The 22,850-nt window shown below is 42.7% G+C and overlaps 1 protein-coding gene across 1 annotated transcript in view; it reads left to right on the forward strand.

The window, feature by feature from the left end:
• Psat1 (phosphoserine aminotransferase 1) overlaps positions 1-22,850 on the forward strand; it is a 28,037-nt gene that overhangs the window by 887 nt on the left and 4,300 nt on the right. The window contains exons 2-7 of the mRNA XM_076843503.2: positions 2,237-2,297; positions 3,374-3,443; positions 5,821-6,026; positions 6,904-7,076; positions 7,776-7,945; positions 14,425-14,553. Of these exons, the coding sequence (XP_076699618.1) occupies positions 2,237-2,297; positions 3,374-3,443; positions 5,821-6,026; positions 6,904-7,076; positions 7,776-7,945; positions 14,425-14,553 (809 nt within the window). The remainder of the gene's footprint in view (positions 1-2,236; positions 2,298-3,373; positions 3,444-5,820; positions 6,027-6,903; positions 7,077-7,775; positions 7,946-14,424; positions 14,554-22,850) is intronic.

Raw genomic sequence — 22,850 nt, forward strand, 5'->3', positions numbered from 1 at the left:
CCACACGAAGCAAATGCAAGTGGAACTCAATTCTTGCCCTCCCAGCCCCCAGCCAGGCTCTGGTCCCTCCCTTCTCACCACCCTCCCCACGAACACCCTCCCCCAGCTCCATCAGCTGTGAAGAAGGCAATGTCTCTGATGTGCCTTGCACCCTTTGACAGGCTTCCGCCGCCTGTCTGATAATGTGCAGCAGCATGGGAGCGTAGCCAAGTATTTTACAATTATCTATTGTTGAACACTAGAAATGTCCCTGGGACAGAGCCTTCTCTGTGTGGTGGTAAGAACAGGGAATCTTACAATGTGAGAGGGGAAAGGAGATCTTGCTCTTCCGGGCGCTCACAGTAGCTGAGAACAGAGCCCACCTGCAGCACTGGGGATTGAACCTGGCCCTACACGTGCTAGGCATGTGCTCTTCTTCTGAGCTGCATCTCCAGCCCCCAGGGCTCATTTTTTTCTGTTACCATTGTTCATTTTCGCTGATAGAACTATGGAAATTGTTCCTGTAGTGCCCCTCACGCCCAGCTGTGTTTTAGTCTTCCAAGTATTTGTATCCCCCTGTTATTTGTTATGAAATTGATTATGGTGGCATTTGTCATAAATAATACACTTACTTATTAATTATTTTTCCTGAGAGGACTTTTTTTTCCCCTTCTGTTATCCTATAACCTGGTGGGGCAGGTGCTGCTGCTTAGTTGTCTTCTTGATTTAGTTGAATTGTAAAGATTAGAAAAGTTTTCAACCTCTGTCACCATAGTGGAAAATATGTTTTACAAGATGATGAAGTACATGCATTATAATTATAATTATAATCTAAAAAATATTAGGAAATAATATTTAGCCTAATTGTGATATACACTCTTTTTGTGTTCTATTCTGCTCTAGTTTGCTCTGTTTCCTTAAATAAATTAGTTGTGAACCACAAAAACTATTGCATTCTGCAGTTTGGAAAAAACCTCACTGCATTATAGGGGTGTGTTTGTGGGTGGGTGGGGGGTTTGGCTAGAAGTCTTTTTAAAAACTCCTTGTGATGATTTTATAAACTTTTATAGTTGTATTTTTCAAGGAATGCTGTCTAGAAGAAAAATTTAAAGTCTTAAAGAAAATTCAAAGATGTTTCTGGGGATGGTGGTGTAGCTCAGGGGTAGAAGGCTTGCCTAACACTTGTTAAACACTTGTTAAATGGGTTTAGTCCACAACACCAAAAAAAGTAAAAAAAAAAAAAAAATAGTCTGGATTATTTTGTTTCTCTTTATTAAACAAAAGGATTCACATAAGTTTGTTCTTATTGTTTTTGGTTAACTGTACATATATATGGGGTAAGATTTTATCACCTGTGTGTACTCTGTGTACTGATCAAGTCAGTAATTTGATCAGCCAATGCTAGCTAATAAGCATTCAACCATTCAAAACACAATAACACTTTCTTGAACCTCACCGTTGAGGCAGTCTTTGTGTAATTCTTATTAAAATATTTTTTCAGACAAGTTGCAGTTCAGCTTGTATTTTAATGATGTCTTCCTTATCTAACGTCTTTTAAAGAAGTAATCTCCCATTTGAAGTCCACACAGGGTCTCTTGTTCTTTGTGTTCATTTCTTAGAGCTTTTCATTTTCTTTGTATTTTTTATTATGGAAATCCTCAATTCACTCAGGTTTAGAGAGAATAATGTAGTGAACTCCCAGGTACCCATCTATCAGCATTTTGCTAATCTTGTTTTAGCACATTGAGATAACACCCCCAACCTCCTTCAAATCCAGGACTTGGGATGAATCTTAATTTACAGCAGGTGCTTCCTTTTTTTTTTTTCTTTTCTTTTTCTCACCTTACCTGTCCTAATCACTGGAAAAATGATATAACTGTATCTCTATAATTAGAGACTAATTGATTTTTTTGTTTGTTTCCTGGACCTAGAACTTTATGCATGCTGTACATTTAACTTTTAGGGAGTGGCAAATGAGGTTGTGGAGGGAACATTTTCTAGGGAATTGGTAAATTCATGTCTTTGGGAACGCATGTCTTAGCATCTATTTTGTTGCCTCATTTCAGGCTCAACTTGTGTGTAAGTTGCATTAGAAAAGCTCCTGTGGGAATGGGGAGGAGGAGGTTTGCCTGGGACAGAAGCCTGGGAATCTCACAGGCTTGTGTGTGGACTCCCTCTTCTTCTCCAGGTTCATATATACAGAGGGAAAGCTGTGTATAGCATATTGAAATCACTTTTTTTTTTTTTCTTCCTCCAGGTGTTGTTAGAGATTCAGAAAGAATTATTAGACTACAAAGGAGTGGGCATTAGTGTTCTTGGTAAGATTTGCTTTTGGATTCTGGTCCTGGTTTCAGAGGGAGTTAATTTATTAAATACAGTCAGCCTAGAATTTCTACAGGTCTTCCCAAAAGGCTTTTGTAGGTACATTTTTTAACTTTAATAACTGTGTTTGCTAGGAATAATTTTGAAGATGGCATAAATGCTGGTGGGAGGCTTAGACATCTTAGCTTTCTGTTTCATGATTTTTTGCTAATAACATAATCTGTGACCAGAAGACCCTGTACTTTTGCATAACAGTACCATCAAACATTTATAATTTCTTTAATTCAATTTAGAATTTTTGTTATACTTCAAGTACAAATTACTAAAGTTTGAAAGTACACAAACCTTCTATGAAGATCTTACACATTAGTAATTTTATTCTTCCGTTTCTCTCCCCTGTGGTGTTGGGCAAGAGGACCTCTGAGTTCTAAAATTAATTTTCTTTTATTTAATTTTTTTGTTTTGAAAGTTCCAAAGGCTGCATGGTATGAAGAGACCATAGTGGGGGTTGGCTGGGGCTGGGGCTCAGTGGTAGAATGCTTGCCTAGCATGTGTGAGGCACTGGCTCAATCCTCAGCACCTCAAAAAAATACAATAAAATAAAGCTATTCTGTCCATCTACAACTAAGGGGAAAAAAAAAAAAGGAAGAAAGAAAGGAAAAAAAAGAGACCATAGGGTTAACTGTATTGCTTATTTGTGTTAACTTATTTGTGTTCCTGTGGGTTTGAGACATATACTTAGATTTCTGTCAAGTGAAATCACAGCCTGGAATTTTGTGCTCTGTCCTAAAAAGAAACCACTGCCATGGATTCCTGTTTGTGAGAAAGACATGGTATTCACAGTCTAATGAGAACCTAATGATGAGTTTAAGTGGCTTGCTCATTGCATGTGACTTGAAAAATCATTTTGCTGTAACTATAAGGCTAAAATGTGCACGACTTGAAAATAAATTTGGATTATCCCCTACACTAAGTGAGCATGGGCCCATGATTTGAATGCAAAGTAACTGATATTTTTATTTATTATTTTTTTGCCAATTTTGTAGACATTTTTGTTGTTTATCTTCCACAGAAATGAGTCACAGGTCATCAGATTTCGCCAAAATTATAAACAATGCAGAGAATCTCGTGCGGGAGTTGTTGTAAGTCTAAAAAAGGCCAAATTACTTTTGTTCAGTATTTCATAAACCTGGATGTCTGTTACATTATTTTCTATATTTTGTGTTTGTTCATAATATTCCACGATTAAAAACAAGCTTTTTAATCCCCTCCCAGATTAACTATTAGTACATAATGTTTTTTTATGTGTTTTCCAGCCTGCATCTGTGTGTCATTTTTATTTTATATGTTATTTCCAAAGATGTGAAATATCTTGGAAAGATTTTTAGCATTGTGCCAGTTAAATTGGCTTGAAAAGGCCTTAAATGAGAAAGAAATGGTCACCTTTTTCAGCATAAATAACTATAATCTAGTTCAGGAATTCTTAAAGTGGAAGCTTTCTGCTATCTGTCAATTAATTACCTGGTTACGGGTTGATGTTAAACAGTTCAAGGCTCACCTGGATTTGCTGAGTCAGAATGTTTGGAGAAACTATTTGTAAGAGGATTTGGGGAAATTTAAGAGTTCTTAACTCCAGGTATTGCTCTGCCTTGATAATATTTAAAGGAGAGAAAGAAAGGTTTTAAATATGTAGATACAGTTGCATATACATATGGCTTTTTTTTTTTTTTTTTTTGCTTGATGGGGAATGTGTTCTACTACTAAAGCTATATCCCTAGCCCTAAAACCACATTTTTTTTCCTGCTTACAAATATAATGCACATTTATGATAGAAAGTTCAGAAATAGACTGCAACTTATAAATTAAACTGAAATTATCTATAATCCCACCAGTCAGAGATAATCAACATTGAAGGTCTGTTCTGTTCTGACATCATCATTTTATTAAATTGTCCTGATTATTTCATAACTTTTTTTTTTTTTTTTTTTTTTAAATCATTTGGTACTAGGGATTGAAGCCAGGGGTATTTTACCACTGAGCTACATTCCCAATCCCTTTGATTTTTTATTTTGAGACAAGGTCTCACTAAATTTCTTAGAGCCTTATTAAGTTGCTGAAGCTGGCCTTGAACTTGTGATCTTTCTGCTTCAGCCTTTGGAGTTGCTGGGAGTATATCACTGCCCGGCCATAAATTTGCTTTTTAAAGTGCTTTGAGCAGCTGATTAGATGGACAGGCTTGGAGGTAATTTGTGAGAAATAGTGGAGGCCCATTGCACTGAGAGTGTTCGGATCTGGTGATCATATGCTTGGCCCATCTTGCCCACGTCTGCCCATTGGGTTCCCTGTGACATTCATGGAATGATGAAGGAAGGAATATTTGGAACTTTAGCCTGGGACATTGGCATTGACCAGATAGCTATAGGCCTCTTCTGACTGGAACCACTATTTAATTATGGACCTAACCCCCTAACCAAGCTCCTGTCTATCCTCCTGTACTTGGACTTCTGCTTGGTTTCCTTGCATCTGAATAACTGGTAGAGTCTCCTAAGATATGCGTGACTGCTTTGCTATTTTACTGGCTACAGAATGTAGGCCAGGCAGAGTTCAGAACAAGATATTGCACACCACCTTTCCCCCAAGACCCTACTCAGTTGCCCTGTTCTTTATTATTTATGTGTGTGCTAGAGTCCTGTCCCCTGGCCACTTGCCTTTTGTACCCCTTATTCTAAGCTCTGACTGCTCTAAGGCTTGGGTCCAGCTTCCCAGGCCTTGGATCCCTGAAACTGGTGGTATTCTGCTGCCTGCAGCCATTAGAATTATCATCTTAATTTTCCATCCTGGAGTCAAAAATTTTTGTTCTTAATCTTGATCTACATTGGGTTTGTGATTACATGACTTGGTCTAAGTGGTAATCAAAAATCCCTCCCCAGGGTCTTCCTGATTCATAGCATGCTATCTGACATAGAAAGTTTCAGGAGTTTCAATCACAAGTGGCAGGAACCTACCTCACTGTGTTAGCAAAAAGTGCAATATTTACCCCTTAGAGAAGTACAGTGGATTTAGGAGCTCAGTTGATACCAGGAAGGTCATCTTCTTCTCCTGCCTCTGCTTTCGTATGTGTTAGCTTTGCCAGATGGCCCCTAGTGGTTTTAGGATTAGCTCCCACAAATTTATTCTTTCCCTCAAAAGAAAGTTCAAGCAAAGATCTAAGAATTGAATACCATTGGCCAGCTCGGGGGAGGGATGATTCCCTAAGAATAACAGGGTATGTTACTAGGAAAAGGAGGAGATGCCTGTGTTCAGATAGTAGGCTGTAGGCTTCCACAATAGTCCCAATAAATCGTTGTCCTATGAACAAATGGGTAAATGACTAAATTGGGCAAGACAAAGTGATAGTGGGACTTTACTGTATTTCTTATAGAAAAGCCACCCAAGACAAAGCACTTGGTAGAGTATCACTCATTCTCCATCTTTGACCACGTGAATCTGTTTATGTGCGGTTACTTGTGTTCTGTCCAGGGCTGTTCCAGAAAACTACAAGGTGATTTTTTTGCAAGGAGGTGGGTGTGGCCAGTTCAGTGCTGTCCCCTTAAACCTGATTGGCCTAAAAGCTGGAAAGTGTGCCGACTATGTGGTGACTGGATCTTGGTCAGCAAAGGCAGCAGAGGAAGCCAGGAAGTTTGGGACTGTGAACATTGTCCATCCTAAACTTGGGAGCTATACAAGTAAGTTCTGGGAGCTGGGCTGGATAGTAATGTGCAGATTGGTGGCTTACCCCTGCATAGGGTGATATGCAGTTGATTTTAATGCTTTCTTCCCCTTGTCAGCATTTAGTTTGATACCATTTAGGTTGGGTGGTTGCATTAATAGAAGACTACTAAGTAGCTTCTGCAAAACAGAGTACTGATAGGCTCATGTAGGTGAAAAGTCCAACAGCCAGTTTGGCTTTAGGTATGGCTTGATCAGGGGTTCTAACAATGCCTTTGGGCCCTGATGTCTCCTTGTTTTCTCTGTGATTTCCTCCACAGCCAGGAAAAGCTGTCCCCTCTTTCTGGGACAATGACTATAGCTGCTTCTGACCTTACTTATGTTCTCCCTAAGTTTCATATGCTAGGGAATTTTCAGTGACAGTCTCATGTCTTGTGCCCAGTCTAAACAAGTCCCTGTGGCTGTATTTGAGTCACATTCTAGCTCCTGAGCTGTAGATTGAATCAGCTGTTCTGAAACCACATTTGCTGAAGACCTGGTGAGGGCTGGGGTCTCAGGAAGAAACTCCTGAACTCTTAGTGGACACAGGATAGATGGATTCTGGGTAACAAGAAAAAATTATTTAGAGATCCACCGTGTTTTTTTTTTTGTTTTTTTCTTTTCTTTTGGTTCTGGGGATTTAACCCAGGGGTGCTTTACCTCTGAGTCATATCTGTAGCCCTTTAAATTTAAGACCGGGTCTCACTAAGTTGGCAGGGTGCTTTCACTTGTGAAATGCTTTGGGATCAGCTTTTTACTAAAGGGGGAGGAGAAGTGTCAGTCTCCTGGTCAACACCAATCTATATTAGAAAGGAGGGTGAAAGTGCAAAGTCTCAAACTTGTCTGCTGTGATAGAAATTCCAGATCCAAGCACCTGGAACCTCAACCCAGATGCCTCCTATGTGTATTTCTGTGCAAACGAGACCGTGCATGGTGTGGAGTTTAATTTTATACCTGATGTCAAGGGAGCAGTACTGGTTTGTGACATGTCCTCAAACTTCTTATCCAAGCCAGTGGATGTTTCCAAGGTACAGTATAAGAAGAGTGGTTTCTTTAGGGGGATTCTAGTCCTTGAAGCCAGGGCAGATGTCATTGAGAAGATTGACATTTGCTTGCAAGTGGGCCACTCCTGCACCAGGTGCATGAAACCAGGGGGAGAATGTCTGCAAAGAACAGTGCTGGACTTTTGTTTTGTTTTTTTTTAAAATTTAAAAATATGAAAATTTTAAAAATTTTAGAGTTTTACCATTTGAAATTGTTAAAAAAATTAAACATTGTACAGATACATTTTGGGGATAAAAAAAAATTGTGTTTCTTCTCTTGGTTGCCAAGAATATTTAGAGACTTTATTTATTTTTTTGTGGTGCTTGGGGATTGAACCCAGGACCTTGTGCATGCCAAGCATGCATTCTTCCTCTGAGCTACATCTCCAGCCCAGAGGCCCAGGATTAAAGACTATTTGGGTGTGGAATGGAGGTGTGCCGTGAATGTGAATGTGAATGTGAATATGGACATGGCCTTTACAATTCTGGACTTGGGTAGCCCCTTCCAGGTGAGATCCAGGCCTTGGGTCTGGTGATTCCTACAGACCATGGGATGCTCTCTAAACAGGAGTGGAGTCACTTCCTCAAAAAAAACATGCTTTGGAAAGGAGTTGGGAAGTTTGCATATATTGATGGTAAATGACCACAAATGCTTCTAAAGCAGCATACCTTTCTGTTTTTAAGTTTGGTGTGATTTTTGCTGGGGCCCAGAAGAACGTTGGCTCTGCTGGGGTCACAGTGGTGATCGTCCGGGATGACCTGCTGGGGTTTGCCCTGAGAGAGTGCCCTTCCTTCCTGGAGTACAAAGTGCAGGCCGCCAACAACTCGTTGTACAACACGCCTCCATGTTTCAGGTAACTTTGGGTTGTGTCGCTATGGACCCCGAGAGGAGTTCTTACTATTTCCTACTAAAGAGGGGATGAGTTTTTAAAGTAGAGTGTGCTTCTATGAGCCATGACCTAATAGCCCCAAATATTTTACCAGGATTCTTTGTTCACGTCTCCCCCTTGACCTTCTACTGAGCAGTTTTTCTTGTTGCCCTTTGTAAAAACATTTTTAAATTTTTGGGCCATGTTTTTGATCTTGGTACTTCAGGCCACACTGGCTTGAACTCCTGTCCTTTTATGAACTGTAGCTGGCTTCTCTTCAGTTGGTAGGAACCTGCATTGCAGTATCTCAGGGAGAGAAAGGTTGCCCTGCTTTAGAGTCTTTTCACTTCCAGATTTTTGTGAAAACCTTCATGATGCCTAGTATTTCACCCTTGATTGGGAAATTCTGCTACTTAGTAACTGTGTGACCTTAGGAAGTCCCTACCTGTCTGATATTGGGAGTAATAACCGTACCATCCTCAATGGGTTACTGTGAGGATTATGTGATCTATCTATCTATCTATCTTAGTAAGTACCTGATACTTGATGACTTATATATGTCAGCTGCTTTCTTTCTTTTTTTTTTTTTTGGTACTGGGGATTAAACCCAGGGTTGCTTAACTACTGACTGGGCCGTATCCCCAGCCCTTTTTTGTATTTTGTTTAGAGACAGGTCTCACTGAGTTGCTTAGTGCTTCGCTGTTGCTGAAGCTGGTTTTGAACTCGTGATCCTCCTGCCCCAGCCTCCCAAGTCTCTGGGATTACAGGCATGCACCATCATGCCTGGCCAAGCTGCTTTATTTCTGTTGTTAGTTCCCGGAGCCTCAGCAGGGGCAGTGTGACAAAAGGGAAGTGCCAGAGTGTATTAATTTATCTTTCCAGGCAACTATGATGTAAAAACAGTGGTACTTTTATGTGTGGGACCCCATTAATCCTCCCAATCACATAGGAGGTGGATACTATTACTGTTTCCATTTTGCAAGGGAGGAAGCTGAGGTCACATTCTAAGAAATGGCAGTATTGGGATTTGAGCCCAGGCAGCCTGGGTGCCTTCCACCCTGTACTTTGGTATTTTGCAAAATGACCAGAGTAGATTTGTTTTTTAAAGGATTCTGTCTTAGGAGAATGAGTCCAGTTCTTCTATTCTATAGGATTTTTCCATGAGGGGCCAAAGTTCTCTTAAACTTAAAGGGGTGGGTAGGCCTATGCATTTAGTAGTTCCATCTGGGTTAGGACTTTGTTAAAGCTCTCTCCTCCCCTAGGTGCTGCTTGTGGAGAATGTCTCCCATAGAGTCTACTATAAGAAAGAAAGGAGATTTTCTTTTTTTCCACAGTTAGAACTCCAGTGGAAATTTCTGCAGAAATCCAGATACAGAGCAGATCCTCATTGTGTGTCCCCCATTTTCCTCAGGGATGTTCTAGGGCTAATTCTCCTGGTCATCTCTAAACTCTACTATCTTGTACCTTGGCTGAAAATATTGCTGAAGTGCGAGTGTGTCAGGGCGGGCTGAATTCTGTCTCCTACTCCCTTGGTTTACCACAGGGCTCTAGGCAGGGAGGTAGCACCACTGGTCAGTGGTCAGGGAGCAGACTGGGCAGGCTCAGTGGTGCAGGTCCAGTGGGAGACTTCAAGGGCAGGGATCCTAGAGAAGGGCTTTGTCAGGCTCTGTGGGGCAGGAGAGAGGAGGTGGCCATCCTTACTTGGAAGGGTACCTGGAGGTGGAGCTGGGGTACCTGCCTGGAAGTTAGGTTAGTCTTTCAGGGGGAGGCCAAAGCCACCACTGCCTTTTGAAGCAAGGAGGTGGGAGGCACAGGGAATGAGTACTGTCCCTGAAATGTGCATCAAGGCCAGTAAGTTCTGTTCAAAGAACAGCCTGGAGGGACAGGGTGAACACTTGCTCCCTTAGGCACCTTTTCTAAGAGCTACCTTGAAGCATATTTTAAAAAATTGAACACATTTTTTGCTGTTAGGGTGAAAATGGCTTAGTGAGAACAGTGAGATTCTAGCGGGAGATGAAAATGGCTGGAGATACAGAAAGTCCTCCTGGAAGAGTGAACCCCTACCAGCCCCCTGTTGGGCCTTGACTGACTTGAACCCCTCAGCTGGTGCACTGGGGCGAGGAGCACCACTTAAGGAGAGGCAGGATTCCTTTCCCAGAGCTGAAAGGGGCAAAATCTCTCTCACAAACAGATAAAATAGTGATAATTGAAAATGTCTTAAGGCAAGTTGGTATGGCTAAATGAATTTTGACTCCAATATTCCCCCTGTTATACCTTAAAAGAAGACAAGAGGAGAAAAGTTCTGTACAATTCTGCAAGATTGAGGAATAACCATGAGTCTGTGGGTTGTGCTTGGAGTTCATTTGAGTGCTTCAGCATTGAAGGAGAGGAAGTCCCCAGGGAAAACCTTTTCCACATGGACAGAGAGATTTATGCCAGGTACTCTCCCCAGTCTTTGACGAGGTTGGTAAGGCACCTAGCATACTTCCTAACACATAGGTAGATAAGGCTCCAGCTTTGAAAATATGCTATGGATTTATTTTGTTTGTTTTATTTGTGTTTGTCAGAGCTGAAATACCACGGGCCCTGAGAACTTTGTTTTAACTGTGCTGGATAAACTGGGCTACAAATAGCTCTCTGTAGCCCTGAGCAATGAACTGGGGTGGAATAAAGGGCCACAGTGTCGTTCTCTTTAACCCCTTGGTAGAACACATTAAACTCAGTTAGCGGGCAGAGGAAAAGATGCCTAAATGTCCCTTCTAACTCCACAAAACATTTTTTACTTATCAAAACTACTAAACCTCCCAGTTTCAGTATGAGGGCAAGTAATGCATTTTTAATTCAATTATTTTTATTTCAATAAAATTATGAAGTGAAGAAATGATTAACTCAGGTCACCTTTGTTACCAGAATGGGAGGTAGAGATGAAGTCTGTAGGTCTGTCCAGAGGGCTTAGCTTGTCCCAGGTTCCCTTACCCTGGGTGACATGCAAGAAACCTGGAGTCCTAGAATCCGCAGGGGTGTAGATTAGTAGTGAAACCAGCTCTGGGAAAAGTGCTCTGCTCTCTGGTTGCTTTCATTAGTTCTGGAGAAAATTGTGCCACAGTGTCCTCAACCAGAAGCTCCTCTGCAGAATCAAACCTTCAGGAGTTTCCCACGGGAGTTTCCCACGGGAGTTTCCCACAGGACTTTCTGGGGAATGCTGTTCAAAGCCCTGGCACATGGCAGTAGGTTGTATTCCTTTAAGAAATTTGTGAAAGTAGCACATACTCCTAGCAAAGACTTCCAAGTGAGCAAGTCACCAGGGTAACCACTTTAACTGCTTGTCGTGTATCTTGATAGATTCTTAACTGGGCATATGCAAATCCAGTCTTCCCTCAGTGTCCATCAGGGATTGGTTCCATGGATACCAAAATTCTCAGACGTTCCTGTCCCTTATCTAAAATGGTGTAGTATTTGCACATAGCCCGTGCACATCCTCCTACATACTTTAAATAATCTCTGGATTACTTGAATACCCAGTATGATGCAAATGCTATGTAAATAGTTGTAATACTGTGTTGTACAGAAAATAATGATAAGAAAAAAGGTTTTTTTTACATGTTCAGTGCAGACATAATTTTTTTTTAAACATCCACTCTTTTTTTTTTTTTAGTTGCATACAGGCACAATACCTTTGTTTTATTCACCTGTTTCTATGTGTTGCTGAGAATCGAATCCAGTGCCTCACACATGCAAGGCAAATGCTCTACCAACTGAGCTCCAACCCTAGCCCCCAGACACAATATTTTTTTTTCTAAATATTTTCTGTCTAGGGTTGGTTGAGTTCATGATGATGAACTCACAGATATGGAGGGCTGATTGTATACTGAGCCATATATTTAATTGTTCAAATGCATTCAGACTTAAGTGAATTCCTTTCCCCCACCCAGCAATATGCCATGGGCACTCTCCCATGGTAGCTCAAATGCCTACCTTCTTTTTTTTTCTTTTTAATAGTGGTGTGGTATTCTGGAGAACTCTCAGTCTCACTTTCCTCATCTGTAAAAATGGTATAGTGGTGTCTCTGACCTCCTCAGTGGATTAATCCATTGCTAGCTGAAGAGACTAATGGGAAATTATGGGAACTGTAGGCAGGTGTGGCATGGTTGGAGCAAGTAGATCACTGGGGGTGTGCCCTTGGAACTGTATCTTCTCCCTGGGTCTTCCTCCCTCCTTCCTCTTTTTCTTACTCCCTCTGCTTCCTGGCTGACACCCTTTGCCAAGATATTCTGCCTCACCTTAGGCCCAAAGCAAGTCCAACTGACCATGAACTAAAACTTCTGAAACTACGAGCCAAAATAAATCTTCCTTCTTCTGAATTGTTCTTATCAGGAACTTATGTCACAGTGATGAAAAGCTAATATAACTTGAGTTTTTGGCCCACCCAGTTTAGGGAGTCTGAGAGCCAGTCAGTATCAGGAACTTCCTGTCTTAAGCCTTTGGCTGTTGGAACATCTTCCAGTCCTGGGCTCTCCTGTGAGCACCTGTCCTGGTGTTGGTAGACTGAAGGTATCAGTAAATAAGGGGGCAGCTGGGCTCAGGCAGTGCCATCCGTTTTTGCTGAGCATTGACTTCCATCAAATTCTTGCCTAATTCCCAGAGGACCTTTGTCCTGCCCCTTCTGGAGACAGCATAGCTGAGAGCTGACCTCCTCCAAACTCCCAACTCAAGGAGGGTGGTGTCTTGCCAGTGACCTGTAGTCAGTGAAGGACACATGGAAGGACATAGTTCCTTTTTAAAGATGGGACATTCGGAAGACTGCTGGGCAGAACCATCCACTAATCTTCAATTCTGTGTGTTTTGGGCTTAGTCTTGGGCACCCAACAACAAAGACACCACTAGCTGCCATTTGGGTGCCCATCTGCCTGTGCCAGGCTCTGTGCTAAATGCAGTTCTTGCAGGGGATAGGGAGTTAAAATGCTTAGTTCAGAAAGGGTTGGGCCCAAGCAAGTTGTTGGAGGGACTGGGGTGCAGCCAGGCCCCTCCGAACCAGGAACACAGATCATCAACACTATACCATCCGCTCTCCATTTCTTTTATTTTCATTTTTGTGGTATTGGGGATTGAACCCATGAGTGTTTTGCCACCGAGCCATACCTCCAGCCCTCTTTATGTTTTTATTTTGAGACTGGGACTCACTAAGTTGCTGAGGCTCGCCTTGAATTTCCTCTCCTCCTGTCTCAGCCTTCTGAGTCCCTGGGATCATAGGTGCCTGGTTTGCTCTCCATTTCCTGCTTCTCAGCTGGAATGTTGGCTTCAATTTTTTTTCAGCTGAACTTCTTTCAAATGTTTCCTAGAAGTGAGATCCCCTAGGGCTCTTATCTTATGCCTTACAGTATCACCAACCCATGATTTTGCCTCTCTTCTCACTCCTGGGTGAGAGAAAATCCCAGGGAAGTTCCTACTATTTACTTACTTACTTATTCATTTATTTATTTTTTACATTGCTGGGGATTGAACTCACACATGCTAGGCAAGTGCTGCACCACTGAGCTATGTTCCCATGCCCCAGGGTAGTTTCTAATTGGTCTGGAGAGGTTCCATGCCCAACTTTGAGACCAGGGGAGCAAGACTTGTTGGGAATTTGCATGTTAGGTAGGAAAGCCTAGGCTTAGATTCCCAAGGTGGCTATGTAGTATGTGTATAAACAGCAGCACTGGGATTGGGGTCTAGACTGTAACTGGGAGCCATGGCCTTCCTTAATCATTGTGCCATACCACATCTGCTAGGTGGAAGGCTCTGAGCTGGGTCTATGAGGTAGAAAAGGTGAACAGTGTGAACTTTCAGCCTTTCAAGCATAGCCCAAAACCCAGACACACAGAAGTATAAAATAAGGACTGAGTGATAAGCTATACAGGTATTATAGGCAAGGGCATCTGGGATCAGAGTTTAGGAAGTGAAGAGTTAACCCTGGAAGAAGTTGGGGAGCTGGACTCTGATGATTTGTTGTGGGAAGTATGTTCTAGGTGTCATGGAGAGTTTGCATTAGAGCTGGGCTAGACAGAAAGGGACTGATGTGACATCCATTGAACGGCCCTTAGAGATTTAGAATTGTATTGACCATTCCTTGCCTCATGACATCCTCTTGTTTACATGTGGTCTGCATTTATCTTGTCTCTTTCCTTAATTTTATTTTATTTTTTTTAGTATTGAGAATTAAATCCAAGGGCATTCTACTATGGAGCCAGCCCTTTTTATTTTTTGAGACAGGGACTCACAAAAGATACCTAGGCTGGTCTCAAATTTTTGATCCTCCTGCCTTAGCCTCTCTAGAAGCTGAGATTATAGACATGCAACTGCCCGGCCCAGCTATCTTTTTCTGTTTCTAATAATGTTTTTAAGATTGTCTTAATGCAAGGTACCAATTTATTTGAAAGGTAACAATTTGCATTAATGGCTTTTTGTTTTAATTTTAATTCTAGCATTTATGTTATGGGCTTGGTCCTGGAGTGGATTAAGAACAATGGTGGGACAGCAGCTATGGAGAAGCTCAGCTCCCTCAAATCTCAGAAGATCTATGAGATCATTGATAATTCTCAAGGATTCTATGTGTAAGTCAATGGTGTTTTATCCCACGTTTTGCCTCTTCTGAATTTAAAACTGTTTACCTTTGAAAAACAGCCATAATCACCTTTCCCTAAGACAGTGACATACTGGTGAGTATGTGCGCACCTGTGAGCAGGAAGGTGAGTTCTTCCCTGCTGCACCCCACTGCTGAAACCCAGGTTTGGGGATCCAGGTCCCAGTGGGTAATGGCTTTTCTCACTCCAAAGATATTGCCCTGGGGAAGAATCTCGGTGTGCCCCCTGGGATAAGTCCCTTCTACTCCCTCCTTCCTCTGTGTGTCACTTGCTGGAAGCTTTCAGCTTTATTTGAGTCCTCCTGTTGGAGTCCCCTGGTATAATTGCCCACGCCTGCCTGCCTCCATTACTGTAGGACAGATGCTCCATCCCAGGCCTGTAGGAGTAGAATTGGCTGTGGCACAGGTGTACTCCTAGTTAATATTTTCCTGACAAAGTGATTGATGAACATGTCTTGACCATTGCCAGCACCTGCGTGAGCTACAGAGAATGGACGGGTCTTGTATCAGTTTCTTAGGACGGCCATAACAAAGTGCTTAAAATAATAGAAATTCCATTGTGGAGGCCAGACAAGATGTCAGCAGAGCTTTGCTTCCTCCACAGACTCCAGGGGAGAATCCATTTCCTGCCTCTTTCAGCCTCTAGTGGCACCAGGTGGGGCTGCCTCACCCCACTCTCCGCCTCTGTCTTCACATGCCTTTCTCCTTTCTGCTTGGGTCCTCTTCTCTCTCTGATAAGAACTGGTCATTGGATTTAGCACTCCCACTCTGGGTAGCTCAGGATGATCTCATCTCCAGATCCTTCTATTTATGCCTGCAAAGACTCTTTTTCCAAATAGTTTAAGATTCACAGATTCTAGGGGTGGGACCTGGTCATGGGGTCACCATCCAACCTACCACAGCAGACTTCTCACCAAAATGCAGATGTGAGGCACCTAGTGCTGAGGAGCATGGGACCCAGAGAGTGTCCCAGGCATCGTTGCCATCTAGTGTGGCGTGTGCAGTGTGTGAGTGTTTAGGTTGACACTCAGTTATCAAACCAGGACCCTTGATTTTTTTTTTTCACATGACATCTCACTGTTGCCCAGGCTGGCTTTGAATTTCTGGGCTCAAGTGATCTTCATGTCTCAGCATCCTAAGTAGCTGGGACTACAGGCTTTTGCTACTACACATGACTTAGGACCCTCATTTTTAATGTTCTTATATCTTTGAGTTTTACTGTTATAACAAAAATATATGTATGCCCCTGCAGTAATGGGGAAATTTGCACTCTCTTTATTACATGGGTCACATGGGATAGAAAATATAATGCTTCAGTTCTAACTGGGAATGTGTGTTTCAACCACGACTTGTCATGACTCTGTACCATCCATGGTTGAGATGTGGAGTGGACTCTGGACAGCCGGGGTGGAAGCAGCATAGTGCTGCCACCTTTCCCCTGAAATGCCTGTTGCCTACATCTGTGAGTTCTTGGCATCCAGTGGCCTCTAGCCATAAGCCCTGGGGGAATTGGGCTTGGCTGGATATCTGGGCCTTTGGGTTCTGCTGCATGTGCCATTTTGGGGAAGAGATGCACACTGCACCTTCCTGCCTATTCTGCAGTTCTGTGCAACAGAGGCTTGGTCTTGGGGAAGCTTCCATCCTACCCTCTGTATGGAGGTGGGGATAGCAGTGCTTATAGGAGCTATGCATGATTAGCAGGAAATGGTCCAAGGAGTTCAGAGCCAAGGGCTAAGGGATGTGGCATGAACTTGGAACAGGGTGATATTGTTGGGTTGGAGGGGAAGAGAGAGCTTTTGGATGAGCTGGAGCCTTGGTGTGAGTAGAATTAGGCCGAGAAATGGGCGGGAGTACTTGTAGGGACTTGGAAGGCAGGGAGGATTCCAAAAGGCATTGAGGGAGGAAGCACAGTGTATTAGGGAGCAGTCAGTGGGCCTCTTGGTGGCAATGGCTTATGCTGGGATTGAATGGAAGTCATGGAGAGGTCTGGGATGTTTTTGGTCCATTTCTTCACTCCGCTGTCGACCCATCTATCTACCTTCCTGTGCACCCATTTACTCAGCCATCTAGCCAGTCACTTATTCACCCGCCCATCTTCCTGTTTATCTGTCCACCTCACCATCCATCCTGCAGATGGCTCCTGAGTACCCTGGGCTAGCCTTGCTCTAGGCTCCTGAGATACCTAGAAGAAGAAATCACCATCCCTGACTCCCCCAAAGTGCTCAGAACCTGAATGAGTGGAAACATTTGGTGGTTATTATGTAGTGGAGAGCAGTCTATTAGCTGTAGCTTCACTATTTCTTAGGAGGAGTACAGACATGAAAATGTCACCCTGTCAACCACCTGCCTAAAAAATGTCATCTCAGACTGACATTTCCTGAGGAGTCCAGAGCAGGTGCTAGCTCTGTCTCCTCTGTTTACTAAAAGCGGGAGACTCTCTAGCTGTTCCTGTGCGCCACTGAGCTCTCAGGAAACTCTTCACTCTTCTTTTGAACTATGGAAATAGTTTGGCAAGATGGCCCTGAAGCTGGGCAAGGTGGTGCATGCCTGTAATTCCAGCAACTTGGGAGGCTGGGGCAGGAGGATTGAGAGTTCAAAGCCAGCCTCAGCAAAAGTGAGGCACTAAGCAACTCAGTGAGACCCTGTCTCTAAATAAAATATAAAATAGGGCTGGGGATGTGGCTCAGTGGTGAAGTGTCCCTGGAGGTGGGGATAGCAGTGCTTAGGGCCTCACTGAGTTGCTAATCCCTGGTACCCACATACACACAAAAGTTGGCCTGGAATACTGAGAGACAGATCATGATTTGCAATTTGCTATTGTCTTTGCTTCTTGCTTTTATCTTTGTCATAAACCTCCTCTCCCTTTATGCTCCCTAACCTGTAAGGCAGCCCCTTTCCTAAGCCTCTCTGAGTGGCTTATTGGGGACTGCAACAACCTACCAGTGACCCAACGGGGAATTCTTGGACTAGTTGAGACAACCCTTGAAGTCCCCAAGTTCATTCCACAGCCTAACCACTCCCATGACACTGGTGACCTGGAGTTGAGTCCAGGTGGCAGCATAGCATAGTGTCTTGGGCCTCGAAGCCCCATATTGCCACTACTGGCATGCAACCCTGAGCAGATGACTTGATTGTCGTAAGCCTCAGTTTCCTCATCTGTGCAGTGAATATAATAATGGCACATGTGTCTTATGATTGTCATGAGGATTAAATGTCAATGCCTGTGATATAGAGTATATAATAAGTAAAGAGGATGGGCTCTTGTGCTGCTTAATTTGCATAAAGCACTGGAAACAGTGGCACCGTGTGAGTATTCCTCCACATGAGTTGGCTCTTCATATTACTATTTGTGGTTGTTAATGTGTAAAGCACTTTGGATGTTCCTGACACACAGTGCTTAACATACATTAGATATTAACTCTCTCATCATAAGGATGATCAAGAGGCAGATTCCTTATCCAGATGTGAGGTCACCTTGGTTGCCTTCTTAGGAAAGAGAAGGAAGCATGTGATAGATCTAGTGAAGACTAAATTAAAATGAAGCAGGTGTGGAGTACCAGGCACTTTACACATAGGCTTTTTACACACTTTATTGCCATTGCTGCCCTGTGAAGTAGACAGGAAGCACATCTGACAGAGGCACAGACAGGATAAGTCCCAGCTGGGAAATGGGATCAGCCTGGGTACGAATGTGAGGTGGGTGGGCACTATGATACCAGGGCCTGTGTGGCTCTTTAATTACTACACCAAAGAAATGAAAAAAAAAAATCACAGATGGCAGACGGTGTGACTTTCTATATTAAAAGTGCAAGAACCAGCAAAAAAACCTTAGGGATGATCAGTTGCAGAAGTGTGATCACTTAGAGCTCAGTTGTGATTCCATTCTCCACAAACACGCAATAAAGATGGAATTCCTAACAGACTCAGAATTATAAAATATCACCACGTGTGGTGGCGTATGCCTGTGATCCAATCTGCTCAGGAGGCTGAGGCAGGAGCATTGCAAGTTCAATGCTAGCCTCAGCAACTTAGTGAGGCCCTAAGCAACTTAGTGAGGCCCTAAGCAACTTAGTGAGACACTGTCTCAAAATAAAAAATAATAAAAAGGGCTCTGGATGTAGCTTATTGTTTAAGCACTCCTGGGTCCAATCCTGGTACCAATAAATAAATAAATAAATAAATAAATAAATAAATAAAAAAATAAAATATTTAGAAATCAATCCAAATGTCCACCTGTTCAAGTTAAAGCAAAAGAATGGCTTAAAAACTTTAAAAATAGAAAATGGTACAGGATGAACTTAGCACATTATCTATTATAGTTATATAAAGCCTTGTTAATTTACACAGGGGCACTGGCACAGGGATAGACAATAGGTGAGTTAAAGAAGTTCATAAATGGCTGGGCACAGTAGTGCATGCCTGTAATCCCTGTGGCTCAGGAGGCTGAGACAAGAGGATTGGGAGTTCAAAGCCAGCTCAGCAAAAAGTGAGGTGCTAAGCATCTCAGTGAGACCCTGTCTCTAAACAGGATACAAAATAGGGCTGGGGATGTAGCTCAGTTGTAGAGTGCCCCTGAGTTTAATCCCCAGAACCCCATCCTTCCCCCAAAAAAGAAGCTCATAAATGCCCATGTTTACTTGGGAATCAACTGCATGTTAAGTTAGCTAAAAAATATTTATAACATGCTGTTTGAAGCCATGATAAATTAATTTAAACAAATTAGCATTATTTGCATCATGCCATACTCAAAAATAAATCTAATTAGTCAGAAAGTTCTAAGCTGGTTGCAATTATGCACACCTGTAATCCCAGTGATTTAGGAGACTGAGGCAGGAGGATCACAAGTTTGAGGCCAGCCTCAACAACTTGGTGAGACCCTGTCTCAAGATTAAAAAATGAAAGGACATGGGGATGGAGCTCAGGGATGAAGTGCCCCTAGGTTCCTGGGTTCAGTCTCTAATACCAAGAAAAAAAAATGTTGGTGAGTCTTTTTTAACTTTAGGAATACAGAGGCCTTAACTAAAAACAAACTATTAATCTCAAAAGCAATAAAGTAAAAACTGACATTTAATTTCACAAAAATCTTAAAATTTTACATAGTGAACAAAAACAAATGTCAGACATGAGAAAAGTTTTGCACTATATAACAAAAAGGTTGCCATCCTTAATATAGGCAAGAACCCACAACTGACTGAAAAGGATGACCAAGTACAAATTAGGGCAAAGGGTGTTGCTACTGGTTTAAGTAAACAATCCAGAAGAAATACAGCAGGTTAACACACACCAAAAAATGCCCAAGTTCATTAATTCTTTAGGAAGTGCAGATTAAAATCATGAGGTGTATTTTTTTTACCTTTGATTGGTAGAAATTAAAAAGTAATTGATAACCTTTGGTGCTGGCAAAGGACCACAGTGGGATGGAAATATTAATCTGAGCAAATCTGTGGCAACGTTTGCAATATCCATCAAAATTCAAAGCAAACTTGCCAGAGATATTATGTCTAGCAGCCACCCTACCCCAGAATCCTGTTGGATGCAGCCGTGTGCACAGAATTGAGCCGCTGGGGGTCCACTATAGGATGGGATAGTGAAAAATCTGCAGAGCACGGCCACCATGCCTGTCAGTTGGGATTCGAGAAAGTTTAGTAGGATCCATGCATAGTAAGAGTTATGGTTTAGATATGAAGTGTCCTCCAAAAGCTCATGTGTGAGACAGTGCAAAAAGTTTAGAGGTGAAATGATTGAGTTGTCAGAGCCTTAACCTAATCAGTGCATTAATCCTAGATAGGCATTACCTGAGTGGTAACTGTAGGCAGGCAGGGTGTAGCTGAAGGAGATGTGTCACTAGGGCTGCCTTTGGGAAATACATTTTGTTCCTGGTGAGCAGAGTCTCTCTGCTTCCTGTCATGTCCTGAGCTACTTTCCTGTGCCCCCCTCTTCTGTCTTGACGTTCTGCCTCACCTTGGGCCTGGAACAATGGAGTCAGTCTGTGGACTGAGACCTCTGAAACTCTGAGTGCCAAATGAACTTTTCCTCCTCTAAAATTGATCTTGTCAGATATTTTGGTCACAGCAGCAAAAAAGCTGACTAAGACAGTAAGAATAATGTGTACACTGGGGGTGAGGGTGTCTGAGCAGACACTGGAAGATGACTGTGTATGTCAACGGGCCAAAAGGAGTAAAGTGTAGAAAAGGATGTGGCTGTTAGTCTGTTTATGAAACCCACATTTGTATATGTAAATGTTACATAAGTATATACATTTTCACATGTGCATACATATATACCTATTTTGACACATGTTCATGTTTATATATCTAAAAATGTGAAGCACACACCAACTTATTGTTGATAGCCACCTCTGGGAAGGGATAGTAGATCTTCATAATTTTACTCAGATATTTGTAATCACATAAAGTAGTAGTTTTTAAAAAATTTATTTATTCACATAAGTTTTAAAATTGATTTTTTAAAATTAATTAAACAGCCACCCTTTTAGCCTCCTGAGTTGCTGAGATTACAGGCATGGACAATTACATCCAGCTTAAGCCTTTTTTTAAAAAACATATTTAAAATTTTTCTTTCCTTTTTAGATATTCATGACAGTGGAGTATATTTTGACATATCATACATGCATGGAGTATAACTTCCCATTCTTGTGGTTGGACATGATGTGGACCTACACTGGTCGTCTGTTCATATGTGAACATCCAGCTCAGACCTCTCTGACTCATTAGAATTCACTAGTGTGGTGTGAGGCAGATAGTTCTGATTTGTGTAAGTGGAGACTGTAAGGTTTTAAACCATGGAGATCTATGACTATTTTGTGGGCTTTTCTCTCTTGTCATGTACTCGCTATTGTTTACCTGTTCATTTCTGACATATCTTTTGGAGGGGACAGACTGAAATATGCGGGTCAACCCCTTGCCCACTGGCCTGACATTCTGGTACCCCTGACCCTCACCATGTCTGTGAGACAAGTACCTCTTGTTGAAGCTGCCCCTTGCCTCACATGTACTCCTCCTCCAATACCCTGGGGAGTACTTGGGGTGTTTTGGGGGTGCGGGGGCTCTCTGGAATGCTAATCCCCTCTGTGGGAAGGGTTTTCAGAAGATGTGTTTGGGAGAAACTGTCCCTTCATGACCTCCCCCTGGGGATTCATGCCACAGGAGGCCCAGGAAGTCAGTAAAAAGCCAGGCCACTTAATGCAGCATTTCCTAAATTACAATGGCGATGGTGAGAGAGTGGCTTGAGGCTCCCCAGTGCTGGGTTTGGGACAGGCCCTGTTTCTTTTGACCTAGAAAGTTCTTGGTAAGCGCTTTCCAGCAGGTCTCTCAGTCTCCCGGTTTCTTCACCCTCAGTCTCTGCCAGTTCTTTTTTTCTCAAACTCAGATCTGTTGTGCAAACTTCTTGTTCATTGCTCAAGGACCTGGTCTAATTCCCAGCAGAGTGAATCCACAGGGCCCTCCACGGGCCAGGCCCTGCAGCTCTCCCCTGCTACCTTGTCCAGGAACCCCACACCCCAAGTAAGCTGGAGAACTTGCCTGCTGCCTCTGTGCCTTGCAGCTGCCGTAATGCCCTCCCTCTTCCTCTCCCTGTCTTGGCATCTCCCACAGCCCCTCTGAAACCTGTGGGCCTTCTCAGCAGAATTACTTGCTGTGCTCTGAATCCACAGGCTTTGGCTCTTGGTCCTTCTTGAGTGGAGCTGTTAATTCCCTGCGGAGCATCTCTCACTAGTTTGGGATCAGTTAATTCCCCTTGATCTTTCCCTTCTCCCTCACACTTGTTTCAGCGACATGGTCACGGGTGCTGTGTAAATGTTTGTTGCATGGAGACTTCAACTTTAATTTCTAGCTTTTATGACATTATTGTTTTGTGATATCTCCTACTTTCATGGTAGGTTGGGTAAGCTGGGGAGGTGAACTCTAATTACATATTCTTAATTTCTTGTAATTTTTTATCTTAACTGTGCTCTTTCGTTGGTTCACCTCTATGATTGGAGCCTCATATTGGGAGCCTGAGGCACAGAATTATCAAAAGAGGGTAGCCACTGAATATTTAATTTAAATGCCAGCTATGAAACTTGCTGCCTTTTGGAAGGGGGGCTTGGAATTGAGCTGAGTCTGCTGCAGTTGCTTGGTTCCCCTTCTTGCCTCTCTTCCTGGTAGTGTGTACTAGACTCCCATTAATTGTAATAGGGATCATGGTTGTGCCAGGAGGGGGCTTCTCCCACTGCATTTATTTGCTGTTTAATTTTAGTGAATCCTGCCT

Source organism: Callospermophilus lateralis, chromosome 2 (genome assembly GCF_048772815.1).
Source record: "Callospermophilus lateralis isolate mCalLat2 chromosome 2, mCalLat2.hap1, whole genome shotgun sequence".
NCBI lineage: Eukaryota > Metazoa > Chordata > Mammalia > Rodentia > Sciuridae > Callospermophilus > Callospermophilus lateralis.